General features: G+C 41.2%; 1 protein-coding gene across 32 annotated transcripts in view; it reads left to right on the forward strand.

The window, feature by feature from the left end:
- The window catches only part of DTNA (dystrobrevin alpha), a 215,476-nt gene that overhangs the window by 182,903 nt on the left and 13,529 nt on the right, over positions 1–19,044 (forward strand). For 13 of the 32 annotated variants that reach the window (XM_052703253.1, XM_052703250.1, XM_052703252.1 and 10 more), the window contains 8 exons: positions 1,999–2,089; positions 4,544–4,644; positions 5,910–6,023; positions 9,338–9,434; positions 10,654–10,674; positions 14,457–14,616; positions 17,927–18,016; positions 18,724–18,892. In XM_052703253.1, the coding sequence (XP_052559213.1) occupies positions 1,999–2,089; positions 4,544–4,644; positions 5,910–6,023; positions 9,338–9,434; positions 10,654–10,674; positions 14,457–14,616; positions 17,927–18,016; positions 18,724–18,892 (843 nt within the window). The remainder of the gene's footprint in view (positions 1–1,998; positions 2,090–4,543; positions 4,645–5,909; positions 6,024–9,337; positions 9,435–10,653; positions 10,675–14,456; positions 14,617–17,926; positions 18,017–18,723; positions 18,893–19,044) is intronic. The other 19 variants (XM_052703236.1, XM_052703258.1, XM_052703244.1 and 16 more) reach the window with 7 other exon arrangements.

Genomic DNA, 19,044 nt, shown 5'->3' on the forward strand with positions numbered 1-19,044 from the left:
TTTGATGACATCAGCCTACACATAACTGTATATCAAAGACATAAATAGGGAGTAAAAATCAAAAAGCAGCAGAGCCTTGATTCTTTCAGTGAAGTCATTGTTTTAGGAGTTAGCTCACATCCCAGAGCTGTGCTGCAGATTGTGTTGTGCCAGCAAGTGGAACCATAATCTATTATTTTTCCAGGATGGATAATATAGTTGCACATTGCTGTAAAAAAGAGAATTGATGCTCAATGCTTGCTATTTTCACAGCCATCTGTTAGAATGTTATGTTTTAGTCATTAAGGAAAAATTAAAAATGAATTTTATTGTCATGAAATTAATCCTTATTACCTGGTTTGCATGATCGTTTGTGTCTGTAAGAGTTTCTTCTCCTTTTCTTTCTCTGGATGACATACTGGTACAGTAGGCACGAGTATGTAAGAAGAACACTATTCATGGATTTAGAAAGATCAAAAAAACACCTTTGGCTTGAGACTTTTCAGAAAATAACTCCGTCGTATGTTGTCATCCTGCAAGAATCTGAGTAAGAGCAGAGTTAAGCTACATATGCAATAAAATAACTTGGATAACTGAAACAAAAAAAAAGCACAAGCTTAGGTTGCACAGACCCTCTCATGCCTGACTTCTCATAGCTTTAGTGTTTTTCTGTACTTCATGTTTTTGGCCTCACAGGTTATTGTCAGAATGAGAGAAAGATGTTTATCTCTTTTCCCTTACCTCAGCAAGTCATAACAAATCCACATGACTCCCAGCTTTAGTTTAATGATCAATGAATGTCAACAGTTACTCATCTTTCCAACATAACTTCTAGATCCCAGTGGACTTAATCAAGCCAACCAAAAGATGCACACTATATTTCTTTGAGGTACCTGGGGATATGAACTCACTGAGAATTTTGGGGGGAAATATTTCTGTTTTCTTTTATATCTGCTGATTCTTCAGAAGCAGAAGTTCTTGCTCAGAAATTATTTTCATCTGGCAGGCTTTTCAGGTTCAAGGTAAAATTTCTAGCAGAATAACAGGATAGGATGCCCAGCCCTTGTTTTGTGCACTCCTTTGAGATGTGAAACTCATTCTCCAGCAACAAGCTGTATGTCGTAATTGGTACATGGGTAGAGAGGCACGTGCCTGTCTCCCTTCAGCCAAAACATCACACAGTTTCTAAGGCATCAGAAGAGAGGGCAGGCTTGCCTCTATCCAGGATCATCTGCAGGGCTGTCATGTTCCACACGGCAATTCTTCTTACCTTCTCTTAGCAGCTTCATCTTCATTTCTCTTGTATATAGTGGGCATCATGCAATATAGAATAGTTTTGGTGGTTCTCTGCAAACTTCTAAAATGTTTAGAAGAAGTAAATGTTTTCACTGTATTAAGTTTTTCATGCTCTTCTAACTTAGTAATAATCTCCATTTAAAATAAGGACAGCTGGCAAAGGATTAAACTGTGAGGAGTATTTGCCTTTGATATTGTTAGAAAACGAATTGTAATTAGGTGCAATATTTTAAAGGAATGCAGTGTATTTGCTGGAAGTTCTTGCACTTTCTTAGCAATTTTTGTGGCAGTTCTGTATGTGACCAAAGCAGACTGTTACATTTGGTGCTACTAAACTCCTGCATCCTGGCAGCATGAGTTGGGTCCATGATAAAGCCAGTCCAAGGCTAGGATCAGTGGGGCACATTTATGTGGTTTTCTGAAAACTTACTCCTAAATATCAAGAAAACAAAAATAAAAGAAAAAGTCTGATTATAAATTCCTAGATTAGTGGTTCTAAAGCTGACTTCTGTGAGAGCTTGGTAAGTGCCCTGCAAAGCTGCCCCTACGAATTTGCTCTCCCACATTTCTCCTTGGCTCAATTAACATCTGCTGTTGTAAACATGTTGGCGATGCTTTGTTTCTAAGTTCTGTGATGGGGGAGTGTGAGTGGACAAAGTGGCAGAGCAGCTGCCGTGCGTACTGTGCGCTAACGTGTCTGCCCTCCTCCTCTCCCACCCTGAGCAGCGTGCTCGACAGCGCAAGTCGCCTGGATGAAGAGCACAAGCTGATCGCCAGGTATGCAGCAAGGCTGGCAGCAGAAACTTCTTCATCAGTAAGTGTTTTAATTAAAGGGAGGTGCTTTCCTTCTGTCATGTTCCAGGGGCTTGGCAAGATCGGGGAAATTATGTCTGACAAGCTCCATGGTTAATGGGTTGTATTTCACTATCCCTCTCATCAGATGTTGTTATATTTTATGAGTAACATTTTATTTAAGTCAAAGAATTCACATATTAATGCATATAATCTATATACTAATGTAATGGTACTTAAATAAGTACATCAAAGGGAATCTGACGCTTTAAACTCAGGCAAAACTGGAAAATATCGCCTGGACAAGCTTTGGCTAAAGGTTAATGATTTACTGCATTGGAAAAATGAGTGATGAATCCATTTTACTCTTTAGTTCAAATATCACTACCACCAGGGCCTTAAGTGCTCAGGATTTTAAAGAGTGATCTCCAGCAGGATGGCCATAATGACCCACTGCATTAGCCCCGGCTCTCATTTTCATTTCAGAGCACTGATTATTCTGCTCTGTGTATCTTGAGACAGAAGGTAGTGACAGGCTGAAACCTCACTAACTCTGTTAGAGAGGGAAGTGGGAGCCTAATCGAGGTATATAAAATCTTAAATGGCATAAGTAAGGTCAGCCTAGTTACTTTTTTTCCATCTCAGCACATTTGGTAGAACAAGGAATCATAAATGATAGTTAAGTGAAAGGCAGGCGGTCCAGATGTCAGGAAGCATACTTTCACACCGAGATTTACATTGTGGGGTCAATTGGAAGGGTGAAGCCAGGCAGTGCTCTCGATGTGAGGCCACCTCATGCAGCCATCATGTTGGTGCAATTTCTCTCTCGAGGAGTGGGTTCAAGGGTTGTGGTCGACCAGCCATCCCACAGCAGTTCCTTTCCATGGTGTGACACACAGCACTCAGCTCTCAGGCAGCCTGCAGTTGACTATTATTGAAGGACTATTATTGAAGTAATTTATCATGGGGACAAAATTCCCTACTGGTAAGGTCTCTGAGTAGGAACTGGTAGAAATCAGGTGTACATAACATGTTCCTTGATAGAAGGGAGAAGAACTGAGGAAACAGTACTTAAGTAGCTTTTAAATTGAGCTGGTCTGAGTAAAATCAGTGAATTTCTCTTTGTCAGCCAAGTGCCCATTTCTTTGAGACGAGACAAAAGAAAAAATGAAGGTTTCCATGTACAAAAATCTTTCAGCAGAGCACAAGAGTAGAACCAAGTTAGGTGCAGGTAGGAATGTATAAAGTTTTGCTGGTGGCCATTCTGCTTTTTAAGAAAACATATGTACTCATAACACTGGGCACTGAGGAAAGTGACCCTGGCTCCCTCAATATCAGACACCCACCAGCCTGTCTTTATGCGCTGCCTTCCCTGGTTGTCGCAGTGTCAGTTTGAAAATGCACCCACAACAGAAAAGATAGCACAGAGCCCACTGACCACAGGGTTGTCTTCATCCTTTTTGAGGGCCCATTCCTGCAGGAGGGGTGTCTGGCATCACACAGAGCTGGTCCAGGCCTCACAGGGTTTGGACAGTGAGAAACGCTCAGATCGCAGCAGCAGCTCAGCAGAGGAACCTTCACTGTCTGATTCTTTCACCCTCGTGTTAGACATAGAATCATAGAATGGCCTGGGTTGGAAAAGACAACCATGATCATCTAGTTTCAATCCCCCTGCTGTGTGCAGGTTCGCCAATGACCAGACCAGGCTGCCCAGAGCCACATAAATGGATGTCTTTGATCAAAATTATAAAACTTTGTATGTCAGTGTGAATTCTTGCCTTGCACTGTCATTGATGCAGTGCTGAAATACTGGTGTGTGTACGAACAAACAAACCAGTAGTTGACATCTGCTTAAAAAATACAAGAAAATAACATAGTCCAATAAAACTGAAGTGAATAATGCTTAGGTTAGTAAGAAGTAATTCAATTCCCATTTCATTTTATTGGGGAAAAAAGGGCTTTTTATTTCTGCAGGATTGGAGGGTGAGCTTTCAGAAGTATCAAGGAGCATATGGGAAAACTTGGCCGACTGGGCAGTGCAGCCAGACTGAAACCTGGATGCAAAAGCCTTCAAACTGAGAGTAAAACCCAACTTTCGAGGGAAGGAAGCACTGCTGAAGTGGAAGCATATCCTCTTTTTGGAGAGAGAAGCTGTTTTTTTGTCAGTGCCTTTCTCTTGTCCTCAGTGTCCGTACTGCAGCAGCTGCCTGCTGCAGCGCCATTCCCTCAGCTTTTAGATGGTGGAGCTGAGAAAGCTCCCAAAGGAAGGGTGGAAAGACAGGATGGTAAACACTCCATTATTTTCTGTAGCACCTGCACTGCTCGCTAGCAGTGGAGCCATGCTGGTATGAAGCAAAACATGGATGCTCTCTGTATGTGGACATGCATGGTACTGTGTGTTCTGTGAGCAGTTCTCTGTGCTGAGGTCGTGGGTGCCCGCTGGCCATCCCTTGCTCAGCAGCCCTCCTTTTTACAGCAGCAGCAGGCACAGCAGAGAGGGGCGGCAGACATCTCCTTCACCATCGATGCAAACAAGCAGCAGAGGCAGCTGATTGCAGAGCTTGAGAATAAAAACCGGTAAGGATCCACGGCGTACCTGGTTTTGCTCAGCCCCATGTGTTGTGTGTTATTTTCTGCCACCACTTCTGTGCTTTGTACTTAAACACACTTATGTGCCTTCCCCAGCAAAAAGCAGAGGGCACAAAAAGGTCCACAGAACATGACAAAGGCTTTAAGATCCCCAGCCACCCTCTTCTTTAATGAATGTCCTGTCAAATGACATGATACAATCATTGATACTTTATTTTTCACAGCTGCTGTTTGTTCAGGTCTTAAAAAAAAAACCAGTTCTGTTTCAAAACCACATTAATTTTTATCTGGATCCTCTGTAGAGCTATAACACGAAACGATAAAAGGATTAGTCCTCCTGGTAACGATATGCTCCCCTGCTTTTATTTGTGAAGAAGATGCTTAAAGCTCCCCAGAACACAATTTGCCCGAGAAAGGCCTGCAGAAAGCTTAGCAGCAGGTGAGGGCACTGATGAAATGAGACACTGGGTTCAGATGTGAGTGAGATTGAGGGATAGTGCCCAGGAGAAATGGGCTAGCCACCTCCAACAGGAGTGACACCCATGTGCTGTCAGCAGAGTGTCTGGCCCTAAGTATCAGACTGCCCGATGTCATGAGATGTATGACAGCAGAGCTCTGCTTTTACTGCTGGACTGTAAAACAGGACAGCCCAAACCAGATGGTTTCCTATTGCAAGCCCTGCATGGCCTTCTGTCATGGTATAATGAGCCACCAGCTCCAGTCTTGATTTGTCTTTCATAGTTGGAGTCCGCCTCCTGACCGTCTGGTACCCAACACGTTGTGCAGGAGAGAAAAAAATCACAAAGGTTTCAACCTTCAGCTGTGAAGCTTTGTGTTCGATCTCTGACAGCATTCCAGGGATGGCATGCCAGCCATAACAAGTCCTGTTAATGTGCTTCTCCATGAATCAGTGACCATTCTTGGATCTGTGCTTACACTACAATATATATGCGTATATACTCAAGATGGGCAGATATTATTTTATTATTTGTTAAGTTGATGCATACAGTTATTTTGTGTCTGCTTCTGGCATTGGGGATCTTGAAGAAATGCTTCCCTTTTATTACAAAGTACTGAATTTTTTTTTTTTTTTAAATATCCAGAGCTACTTCTGTTGGCTGGAGCACAGTCACTAAATCTACATTGGTTAAAAGCTCTGTACAGTCACATTTCTTCTCCCCCAGCTGTGTGTAATGAGCTGGTTTTGCGGAAAATGACTGACTTGTGGTCTTCTGCTTGTTCCCTTTCCCAAGAGAAATCCTGCAGGAGATCCAGAGGCTGCGACTTGAGCATGAGCAGGCATCTCAGCCCACACCAGAGAAGGCACAACAAAATCCTACCCTCCTGGCAGAGCTGCGGCTCCTCAGGTAAGTGCACAGCAGTAAAACCTCCAGCAGCTCCTCAGACAGACTTGTAGTGACTGAGGAAGAAGTATGAGATAAACCTGGCTTATGCTTTTGGGATCTTTTTTATATAAATATAACACTGTATTTTTTCTCCTATTTCAGTGCAGGCTGTGGTCCTAAAAGTAATTAAGTTTATGCTTTAAGCAGCATGCATGAAGAATCTCACATATTACTCATCCACATTAAATTAAGCCTGTGCATTAGTGTTTGCAGAGTTAGGCCCTTAGGTCATTTGGAATAGGTCCCCAAAGCCTTGTCCAAGTGTCATTAATCATATGGGGAAAAATGTTCTTCTGTCAGAGCAAATGCTTCCACAAAGACTTCTCATCTGTGCTAAAGTAAATATAGAGTTACATGAAAATACAGCCAGAGTTAGACGTTAATTTTTGGAAAATTCCCCATGCTTTGAACTCAAAGGAAAGGTCAGTTCTCTTCATTGTGCATAAGCAGGCTGCAGAGTTGTGCGCCATGCCATGTGAGGGCGGGGAGGAATAACGACATCTGCCGCAGCTGAGGACCTAGAGAATCATTTCTCACATTATCCCACTAAGCTAAAAACGTTGATACGGATGTGTCTGCTTGTTAATTAGGGTATTCTACACAAGTATGCTAATTGCCATATATGTCAAGTTGAAGAAGAACAATTGGTACAGATCTGTAGGCTCCCTGTATGTCCCAAAGTTCGTGTAGTGAGAGTCAGGCTGGGAACTATTCAAAACACTTAATCTATTTAGAGAATAGAGTGTAAATCATTTCTTTCTGGTGAAACAATGCTAGATTAAGTTTTATTCCCCTCGCCCAAACAGCAGTTCTCTCATGAGAAGACTAAAGAAAATTTTTGGCCATGTAGCTCTTCCTCCTTGCACTAGAAATACTTCTGGTCCCTAATTCATAACTGAAGGAAATTGCTGTAGAAAATTATGCTAAATTCTTTATTTACAAATACTGTACAGTTTTATTGTTACGTTTTCCACACTAAAATATTTTTCTGTTTCACAAATACTTACATTTGCTTTCCAATCTGGAAACAAACAGCTTCTTGATTTCTGAGTGATCTTAGTATGTAATTACTCCTAGATATCCACAGGCAAAAGATAATTTTGTGAGAGTTTAAGGTATAAAACTGAGCACAATGAAAATTGATACGCTGCACAAAACATGCTAATGATGTAGTTCCTTCTGTGTATCAAGCTGAACCTCTATTTTAAACAGTTTTAGGAGGTCAGCTTTCTTCTATGTAGTTAATAAATAAAATTATCCTTTAAAAAAAACAAAACGATTGTGCAATGTTAGCAGATTGACTACTTAATTTTACATCTATTCAATTTTGCCACACTTAATAAAACCTTAACAACCTTATTTAAATTTCCTGACGTGGGATGTCCCTAGGGCAGTGGTGCTGAGTTCCTTGACTACAGTATCTTTTCTGATTGAATATGCAGTGTCAGAAGCAGTAAGTAACTTTAAATCTGTGCATCTGTACACTGTGTTGTACCCTGCTTAGATCCTCTCTCTACACAGATTAAATCTAAAAACAAACAAACAAACAAACCAAAAAAAAACAAAAAACCACAGAGGTATGTGCCTAGGATGTGCCATTTTGGATTACGTGGATGTCTTATTTTTAATGGCAGTTTCTTGAACTCAGTAGCTTTTGTACAAATCATAGCATTTCCAGCCATTACATTCTTGGAAAAGAAGGTCCAACACAGATAATTAGTCCTCCAGAAGAGGAAATACAACCTAGCAGAGTTGTTATCTTCTTGTCTTAATATACAGGTGAGAGCACACATGCTAACCTGTAGAAATGAATGATATTTATATCAATATCTGCTCACATACCTTAAATAGAAGTCTCAAATCAGAATTTAATGCTTCCTTAAATATGGGAAACATAAATATGTTTAGTTTGTTGATTTTGTTCTTCCTTAATAGAATAGAATAGAATTGGACTAGACTAGTTCAGTTGGAAGGGACTCACGAAGATCGTCCAGTCCTACTCAACCTCTTCAGGGCTAACCGAAAGCTCAAGCGTATTAACAAGGGCAGTATCCAAACACCTCTACAACACTGACATGCACTGGGCATCAGCCACCTCCAGGAAGTCTGTTCCAGTGTTTGATCACCTTCATGGTAAATAAATGTTTCCCAGTGCCCAGTGTGACCCTCTCCTGGAGCAGCTCTGCCATTCCCATCCTGCCATCAGTTCCCAAAGAGCAGAGCCCAGCACCTCTCTGCTTCCCCTCCTCAGGGAGCTGCAGAGAGTGGTGAGGTCACTTCTAGGGCTCCTCTTCTCCAGACTGGGCAACCCATTGCTCTCAGCCTCTCCTCACAGGACATGCCTTAGAAGTCTGCTACCAGCTTTGTTGTTCTCTGGACACTTTTAAGTAACTTAACAGCCATTTTGTATTGTCAAGCCCTGAACACACAGTACTCTAGGTGAGGCCTTTAGGATAAAGTCATGTTTTACAGGTAGTACAAAGATAACAACATAGTGTTTTTATTTGATTTGCATGATAATGTATAAGACATACCCAAGATATACCTTTTTCAACAGTAACAGTTTTGGTTACATCCTGCCTTCCAGCAGGCAGCAATTCCATACTGTATTCATTTGGAGACCTCTCGTACAGTGCTGTGTCAGTGAAACATGTGGTGCTGTACGTCCCTGTGATGCACTGGAGCTATACAGGATCAAAGCTATTGCTGACTGTGGGGCACAGACTGGCTGCCACACATGAGGTGGCCCAGTGTTCACAGTGCCACGGGACTAGCACTGGACTTAGAGCCCAAACAGCTATTTTCAAGCAATTATAGTTCTGCTGTGTGATAGTCTTATGCTTGCTTCTGAAAAGATAGGAACAAAGGCAGTTCACTGTGGTTTTCTGGCTGAATTTCTGAACTCTTATACTACACAACACGTATCTTGCCCTGTGCTGCAGTGCCCCTGCTGTAATTTCCTGCCCTTCAGGGCATGGCTTTAATTTCTCCTGACAGTTAGCGAGGTTATTGACTAGAGAGATTCACAGATAGAAAAATGAAATCACTGCCAGGCATTCCCACAAGGGAAAATGTACACAATCTTGAACCCCATTTGCTCTTTGGAGAAGGATCTGTGTCGATGTCTGTCTTTTTCCTAATCTCTGTACTCAGCCTCACGAACATTCTCAGTATGAGGGAACTCCATAGCCTACACATAACCCTGCTTTCTAGGCACTGAATGTGGTTAAAAGCTGCTGAGGGCTAAGGTCTGATTGTATCTGCTTGTTTCTCAGACAGCGGAAGGACGAGCTGGAACAGAGGATGTCTGCTCTCCAGGAGAGCCGAAGAGAGCTTATGGTTCAGTTAGAAGGCCTCATGAAACTGCTGAAGGTAAGGAACTGCACTTGATACTAACACTTGATACTGCCCTTTCCTTTGACAGAAAGGAGAGATGAGTGCAGGATTCTGCAGAACTTGGCAATTTTCATGATAGAATTTGGCAGCTTGGCTCTTTGACCTTCCCTTTCTTTCCTTTTTTTTTGCTTTTTTTTTTTTTTTTTTTTTTTCTTTTATCTTCAAATTCAAGGCTTTTAAATAATGACCAGATAATGGTGTTCCTGCAATAACAGATCATCATTGTCATCTACTGCTAAATGGATGAAACAGTAGAGATAGGCTCCATACTATGGAATAAATAACACAGTCATTTGAATAACAGTATAGCACAATGCTATACAGTCCTGTTTTGCTCATTTGCAGAAGGATTTGACAGCATTTCTGGACTTCAGTCTATCAGTCTCTGAAAGTACTTCCCAAGTAACACTTGATCATCTTCATAAATGTAGAAACAAGCCTGTGTTAACGAGATGAAACATACCTCAAGAAAGGATCTCACTTAAAAGCTGAGGTATCAAAATATCAAAACATATGCACTTTTAAGAGAGGCTAGAGTAAGGTTGAAAGTGCATCTTTCTTTGAGTCTAGCTCCATTTTTCTGCTGTGCCTCAGCACAAACAATGCCAGAAATTCATGTTGAAAGGAAGAATTCTAAATGGCGTGAGAGTGTTTTCTTTTTTGCTATGCCAGATTTATTGAGCACGTGGAAAATTCAGTGCAGCTTGGGTCAAATGTGGCTCTGATAAAAGCAGAGAGAATTTCAAGGAAATCCATTAAGCAGCATGTATTTGCATTAAATGATGTTGGACCCCTTGAGTTGTTTGCATCTCTTCTCACATGGTCTTCTGCAGCCACAGTGCATTGGTGACATCTGAGCACGGAAGCCAACCAAACACCCAGCAGATTTTTGCAAGCCAGGATTAGATGAGATACTTTTCCCTCCATCCGTGAAATGCTTTGCAGCTGCAACTAGTGGTCAGGTCAGCCTGCTGTCATTGCACTGCCTGAACAAAAGGAACATAGAGCAGGAGGTTGCAGTAGCTTTCTGCACACTTTACACTGTTCTGTGTTTCAGACCACTTAGAGACCAGACCATCACCTGGCCACTTTCTCAGTAACTGTGGCTTTAGCTTAAATTTGTACTCCACATTTTTTCTTCTATTCCTCACTTACGTGCTGGTTAATCTAATGTGCTGATCCTCTTTTTCTTTAGGAAGAAGAATTGAAACAGGCAGTAAGTTGCCTACTTATTGGAGACCTCACTAACTCCTGAATGTGATTGTGTTCTTGTGATTTATTTTACTGATTTATTTTATTTCTTCTGCTTGAAATGTGTGCATATTCTTTTGACCAAAATTAATATCTTGCATTTCTTTCACACATTATTTTCAAGTATGTTGGAGCGATTTTCATAATCAAACCCCTTAGAATGTGAGTCATGACTACAAGGAGTCTTGATCTTTTTCTCACTCTTCTAAATAAGGACATTTATTTTATATAAAAAAACAGGATGTGAAAGCGACCTTGCACATGAATTAAAGAACACTTCCACCACAGAAAATGTTTTGAAAATGTAATGATAACTTTGGGACTGTGAGAAAAATGTAACTGATTTTACATTAGAACAATGAATTTGAAATTCATTCAAAGCTAATTGAATTCATTTGAAATTCAATTGAAAACATTGTTTTCTGTAAGCTAAGTTTGAAAGGGCAGTTTTAAACTTTAGATGATTTCATTGGTTTGGAGGTTTTTAGCATTGAAAAATATTTGGAAATAGTCTTGGAAAAATATTAGGCTGAAAAACACCCTTTTCAGACAGCAGTCTGATTTATAAGTCCAATAAAGAAGTGTTGCATTTTGACAAAGCACATTTCCTCCAGGTTTCATCAGCAGAAATACGGTTAAAAGTCTGAAGTTTTCTGTCTGTGATACAACATGCTGAGTTCATAGGCAGTACTTATCATATAGCTAGTGTTTTGCGTTTTGGCTAATTTTTATGAAGCATCAATCTGTGGCACCCAAAAATAAAATCTGACCAAATACTGATCTTTAAAGTCCCCTTCATCCCAAGCCATCCTATGAAATATCACCTCTGTTTAAGAGCCATCAATATAGTTCTGCGTAACAGTGTTAAAAGGATCTTCCATTCACAAAAGAGAGGCTCCCAACATGAAGAGTTTCCCTATCATATAGAATGTTCACTGGACAGTGTAAGTGGAAACTCATTTTTGGGCTATTACAGGATATGAGTTTTTCTTCACGGAGTAATAGCCATGCTGAATATGAGGTGATGGTGCTCAGGAATTACTCTAAGTTTCCATGCAATTATACTCATTACACAGTGCCATTTCATGATCTGTTGAGAGAAACAAGATTAAATTAATTTCTAGATGAATTCAATTGGGATGAGCCATCTGGCAAATCATCTAACACTTATGAACTTTCTATTTCTCTGCTGCCCCTCCTTGAGAAAGGATAACGAGTTCTTCATGTCTGTGTAGCTTCTTCACCACCTGGTGAGGCTGCAGGACACTTTCACATCTGTGATCGCTGCTAGCCCCGGCAGAGGGAGCAGTGCACCAAAGATCCTGTTTTCATTCTGTGCCTTTTCTCCTAAGCATGCGTAGTGCGTAATGATGGGAAACCTTCCCCTGTCTAGCAAGGGTTAGCTTCAAATCCTTAATACATTAACTAGAGGTGGTGAATTAATTAAAACACAGATTTTCCTGAAAGGCACCAAAACAGTGACAACTGCGGCCAATTACAGCATAAAACCTGAAGTCATCTACAATTTGGTGGTCGCTGTCCTAGCTTCTTTTCAGCATGCCCTAGACCTCAGCTGGTATGGCTGGCTACCTCGGGAGCAATTAGGTGCTACATTTCTGTGTCAAATTAGCGCTGCTGATGGTCTCTGCAGGTTTCAGGAGCTCCAGCCCATGAAAACCACATTTTGCCTGATAGCCACTAAGTAGGAATAACACTTCCATCCCACAAATTTGGGCTGAGCTGAAACTCAGTAGAATAAGCGTTTATTTCTCTTTTATCAGGCATTCCCTAGCACCCACCTATTTCAGCATTGTCTTCATTATTTCTGTATGATGTTGCCAAAATAATATAAAAATTGAAAAGTTTTTAGCTAGACAGTGAGATCCAAAAGCTTCACTCCTTTATGTTTCACAAACACTTTGTTCAGAAACTGAAAGCTTCAGATAAGAAAATACTGTTTTACATAAACACAAGGTGTCAGCCATAGCTGTAAAGCAAATGCAATGCTAAGCACTGGTGTGCAGCTTTTACATTTCCCTTGTGGGAAAATTCCAGTGAAGAAGTACTGGCAGGCAGCTGTTATTTTTAGTAAATAAAATGCCTATTATGAACTTCATTCCTTAAATGTGACTTGGTTATAGGAAACAAATCTCATCCCTTTTTTTTCATATTCTCTGAAAGTTCCACTGTTGGTGTTTCCCAGAACTATGACCATGGGGAGCTGAGGAAAAAGAGCAAGCAAAGGAGGGAACTGGGAACAAGAAATTCTTTAGCAGATCTGTTTGATAGAGGAGTTGAGACATGAAAGATGTAGTTCCCAGGTGCCTTGCCTGTTGTGCAGGGTGTGTGACCTCCAAGAACCTTGAAGCATCTCGAGGGTGCTTTTTGCTCAGCTCCTTCTGGACCAGAGATCAGTATTGCTACTTCTATGGGGACGGCTGATTGCAGAAACAGGAGAGCATCTGGCCATTATGTATTTGACTTCTCTTTCATCTATCATTTAAATGTTCTAAAACCGATCATTAGAGAAATTTTATATATTAAATCCTTTATTCTTCCATCAGTAATGTGCTTATTCCTCATAAGCCTTGATGTCTTTCTGGTGATAATGTCTCTTAGAAGGGGGTGATAGAAATGAACAAATAGCTTAGTATTCTGATACATCATTTATGATTAGGGGCAGGAATTTATAAAAATCTCAAGGGCAATGCTGCCTTCTCTCCATTATGGACTGCCACTGTCTTTTCTTAGAATATATTTGCCAACCCTTTTCTGGGCCACTGTGGCAGCCACTACAGGAGTCAACAGAAATGGCATGGGAATACTTAAGAAATCCTTTAAAATTCTCGGAATGAACATGAGGGAAGGGAGAGACAGCACATATGTTACTTTTTGCTGTAAACTGGGGTACGTGTTATAGTCACTGTGTAAAAGTTCTCCAGCCACCTCCATCCGCCAGGATTTCAGTCATTAAGGATGTGTGCAGCTTGGCGTGGGCTTGGACATTCATTTTTCCTTATGTGGACGTGCATTCCCAGGGGCTCTGAAACAGTCAGAGAAAAGGGCACCGTGTCTCTTGGCATCACTCACCCTGGTAAAAATTATTGTTTTGTAAAGTCTGCTTGAATTTCAACTAAGTGATACTAACGGCGAGGTGCTAACAGCATGACATTTTATATGGCTGATGTGAAAACATGTAAGCTTCCAGTAAACAATTTAGAGGTGTATGATTTAGGAGTGGCTTAAAATAGTTCTCTAGACCCAAATGAAAGGCCTGAGGCTTTATTGTTGAGCATGTCAGCTTCCATGTGGCCGAGAGGCTGCCCAGGCCTGATGGGACTCTGTGAGGAGGTGGAGGGCCTGATGTCCTCTGTGCAGCATCACTCCCCTTCTCACAGTGCAAATCAGTTATGTTTTACAACACATGCATGTGAACTGGGGGAAGTGAGTCAGGGCAGAGATCAGGCCTATGCTTTGATGTTCATTAATATGGATTTTTTTTTTAATTTTTTTTTTAATTTAGCTGCCTGACATTTTCCCATGTTTTCAGAAAGTCAGATCTTCACTCATGTTTTCCTACTTACTATTTTTCTACACTGGAGCATTGCTGTCTGCAAACAAACAACTGACTCCAGTGCATTTCTTTTTAGATTTTTTTACACAGCCCGCCTACAAAGAGCACGATGCCTTTGAGCTGAGGACGAGGGCTCTCACGAGGACCCATTTCTGTGCTTGGTTGTTTTGCAGACCCAAGGGGCAGGCTCCCCCCGCTCCTCGCCTAGCCACACCATCAGCCGACCCATCCCGATGCCTATCAGATCTGCCTCTGCCTGCTCCACACCCACCCACACACCTCAGGACTCTCTGACTGGGGTGGGAGGAGATGTGCAGGAAGCCTTTGCACAAAGTAAGTCTCATTAGGAGCTTGTCTGAGGTACTTGGAAATTATTTGAAAATGGCTGTTTGTGTGGTTAATGATTGACGGACTTCTAAGATGCATGCAGTAAAACAAAACAAATATTCTTCCCTTCTGTACTCAGCACTGGTGAGGCAGCACCTCAAGTACTGCATTCAGTTTTGGTCCCCTCACTACAGGAAAGACATCGAGGCCCTGGAGTGTGTCCAGAGAAGGGCAACGAAGCTGTGAGGAGTCTGGAACCCAGGTCTTATGGGGAGTAGCTGAGAGAACTGGGATTGTTCAGTTTGGAGAAGAGAAGGCTTAAGGGAAACCTTATTGCTCTCTACAGCCCCCTGAAAAGAGATTGTGGCGAAGGGGATGTTGGCCTTTTCTCCCAGCTAACTGGGATTGGATGAAAAGAGAACAGCCTTACGTTGTCCCAGTGGAAGTTCAGATTGGATATTAGGAAAAGTTTCTTCTCCAAAAGAGCAGTGAGGCAGTGGCACAGGCTGCCCAGGGAGGTGGTGCAGTCACCGTCCCTGGAGGTGTTCATGAACCACGTGGATGTGGCACTGAGGGACGTGGTTAGTGGGCATGGTGGGGGTGGGTGGCTGATGGTTGGGCTAGATGATCTTAGAGTTCCTTTCCAACCTCAGTGAATGAGACTATGATTCTATGAATCCACAGTTGTGTTTCACTGTCAAATATTGACTTTGTCAGCTGTCACACCTTGCTTTCCAGGCAGGCAGGTAAGCAGAAACTGGACACTGTGCCATTTAATGAATTCTATTAACCAGAATAAGAAGAGTTGTCACTGACCTCAGCAAGGTATATTTTCAGTATGGTTTTTTTACATGAAGACTGCTGAAGAATATATGCTACAACCATAGAATTAGTTCAGGTAAGAAGAGCTCTGTTGGCCACACATCCTGCCCCAAGAAAGCCAGCTTCAAAGCAAAATGCAGTTGTTCAGGACTTTTATCAGCTGAGCTCCAGACAGCTCCCATCATGCATCTTCCACAGCCTCTGCTCCAGTGTTTGACCTTGTCTCTTACGTAAATATTTTGTCCTTGCATCTGAGTGTCCCTTGATGCAACCTATGGCTGTTGTCCCTTGCCCTTTTGCTTTGTGCCTCTAAGAAGGTCTGACTAGACTAAACAGGAACTGAGCTGGGAAATCTCAGTGAGCCCTTCCTCTGTTTTTTTTTTAATACTGCTGTAGGCTACACTGTGTTTCTCATTTCTCGTTCGACTGTCTTGTCAAGTGGCAATACATCTTCAACTGTTTCGAATTTCTAAGGCCACAGGTTAAGTGATTATGTTGAATGCAAAAGAAAGCAAATAGCCCATGTGACCCAAATGAGGAAATAATTCCTTCTTTTTTAAAAATCTGCTTTATTCTAAAATATTTACCTCATTGCAGTTCTTTTATTTAAACAATTCTTTTGCCCTGTTTCAGTAGTATAAGTGAAATTGTAAGCAGGACTCTCTAGTTCCCCTGCTAGAGTGAGTGTGTGTTTGTTCCTAAGAACCCAGTTCAGCACTCATGCAGCCCTACCCCTGCACTTCTCTGAGCACTGTCTCTCTGTATCTTACAGCAAGGTCAAATCTATAATGCAATGAAGAACTTTCTACTAAAATGCTAGTCAGTTCATATATTGCTCATGTTTTATTTAGGTGTAATTCCTAATTCCAGCACACCAGGTTGATGGATATCTCATTTTCTGTGAGAAAAGAAACAATCAAGACATATTCTCCTTTTTCTGCTGTGAAAAAAAATTTTTAAAAAAATGACAGAGGCAAAAATTTGGCCACTAACTCCAATGATGTTGTTAAGTAATTTCTTCCAGAGTTAAGACTGTGAGAAATAAGATAGTGGCAGCAGTAATTTATCCATAAATAACACTAATTTGCCCCAGGCAGATGTTCTTAAAGTACATAAATGTGTTTTATTCAAGAAAGAAAGCAGTAAAAAAAGTTAAGTGATCACGTTTAAAAACTGCAGCATTTGATGAATATCTAGCTTTATGTCATTGACCACATTCCCTAGGCAGAGAGGTCAAAACCACAGAACCCGAAATCAGCCACTCTGTCACATCTTGACATATTGTGCTCCATTCTGCACTGCACCAGCAGAGACCTGTGTCCATATCCTTGTCTTGTAATGCACACAAGCCATGGTTAAAGCACCATTTCTCTTGCTTTTTTTCGCTGTGGAGTTTGCCATAGATACAAATCCAAGACAACTTTAGAGAGGGAGTGGATGTCTGAGTGTTCCTGTGTGTGTGAGAGAGAGATTAACCACTTTGATTTACACTCCAGGAATCGTCTGCTAACAACAGTATATATATATATATTTTTTTTTTTTTAAAAAAAAAAGGAATAGGAAAAGGCCTTAGGGTTTGGAGTTTTTAAAAGGTATTATTTTACATTCAGCCCATTCTGAAGAATCTACAGCAATTGAATCCTGCAAGTTCCTGTGAATAAATCAGTCTGGAAGATTAGAGGTTCTGTGGGATATACTGATTATACAGCCACAATAGGAGCTATGTTTGGGATCTGGGGGAGTGAACCCCCCATGCGTTACCAACAGCCTGCTCCTAGGGAAGGAGTTTTTCATGCAGCTCACAAGAATCCTTCATGATTGATGATTAAGGGAATATTGCCAGGTCCAGCAGGGAAGCACTTCTAGATTCATTATTAAAAAGAGTTTAAAAGCAGCCTGGGGCTGTTAAGAGAGGCAATAGTGCTTCTTTTATTAAAAAAAAAAAAAAAAAAAAGTAAATTATGAAATATACAGAAAAATCCTTCAGCTAGAGCAGAAGCTGAGAGGAAGCAGAGAAGGAAAATCCATATAAATCTTGATGAGGTCAAGTGTGTTTCTTCAACATTTGCCGTAATTATCTGGCAAATACCTAGCAATAATGGTGTCATTAAACAGAACTGTGGGAACTTATAGAAAACACTTCATTTCTTTCCTCCTTCCCCACAGACATTTTAAATGAGTTCACGCTGGATTTAATCTTCCAGGCCTGGTCTGCTGGTGTCACTGCACAAATGCAAGCTTGATGGCAATGAATAATCTCCACATATCTGGCATTGTGATTAAATGAAGCATGAGGGTAGGCTTCTGCTCTTGCATACAGCATGAGTAAATGAGGCCATTCTGCAGAGAACTCTTCTGCACGTGTCCCTCGTAAGGTCTTTGATACCCTGAATCATCACAATGGCAGCTTTCAGCAGGGTTAAAACTGCTTTGAACAGGAAAACATATGTCTTGTGAAGAATATTAACACTGTTTTGTCTGTCTCTTGCTTCAGGTGCAAGACGAAACTTAAGAAATGATTTGCTGGTAGCAGCAGATTCAATCACCAACACAATGTCGTCTTTGGTAAAAGAACTAAATTCTGGTGAGTGAGGCTGAAGAGGGTGGATAGTCAACACATTGGTATTTTGTATATATTTGTAAAAAATTAGAGCTAGGAGCATATAGACCAATAAAGAAAGCAGTACAAAAGTTTCAAAGGTAGTTTCAAAGGTTTCTTTGCTTATAGAAAAAGAAGTCTCCAAATAACAGCTTCAGAATTCAGGGGTTTTGAAAGCCGTGGTTGTAAACACACAGATGAATGCAACGAAAATTCATGGAGAAGTTTGGCCCTTGTTTCTTAGGGAAATGGCCTTGTCAGGGAATTGTACCTGAGAGGAAACTTTATCAGTGGCTGTGAAAGCGCCCTGATTGATGGCAACTTTCCATTCCATAAAGGGAAGTTTGCATTTAGAGAGATGACTGGGGTGGCACTGAAGAGAGATTTCAGTCTTTGGAAATTTCATTCAATATAGAATGTATAGGAACTTCTGTAAAATGCAGTAGGTAGTGTACTCATAAAAATATCCTACCTAATAAGCCAAATAAGCAAAAGCTTCACTATCCTGTCCCACCACAAGATGAAGAACATTAAGTCTACAGAAACATATTCTACTATATTCTACTGCATTCACTATGATGAGATGACCACCCTAAGCTGGAGAGACAGAGAAAGGTTTAGAGAAGTAGACTGGAAGTAGACTTGATCTTGTGAAAGTTAAATGGAAACATCTGTCAAATTTGGTTTCACAGAAGTGGGCAGCGAGACAGAAAGCAACGTGGATTCTGAATTTGGACGGACTCATTTTGATGACCTCGTTCCATCTCCAACATCTGAGAAGGCTTTCCTTGCACAGATCCATGCCCGGAAGCCAGGGTACATCCACAGTGCTGCTGCCACTGGATCCATGCGCAGTGACATGTGGGTACCTGCTCAATTCACCTTTGTTCTCTCACTCTTTTTCTGCTGCAGACAATGCAGCATATTTTCTCACCCTCTCAACTATTTGAATACACAAAAAAGCCTAAATCCAAATGAGGACAGCTTTATGAATAGACAGTAGTAAGTTATTG

The sequence above is a fragment of the Tympanuchus pallidicinctus genome, unplaced genomic scaffold (assembly GCF_026119805.1).
Source record: "Tympanuchus pallidicinctus isolate F22 unplaced genomic scaffold, pur_lepc_1.0 scaffold5, whole genome shotgun sequence".
Taxonomy (NCBI): Eukaryota; Metazoa; Chordata; class Aves; order Galliformes; family Phasianidae; genus Tympanuchus; species Tympanuchus pallidicinctus.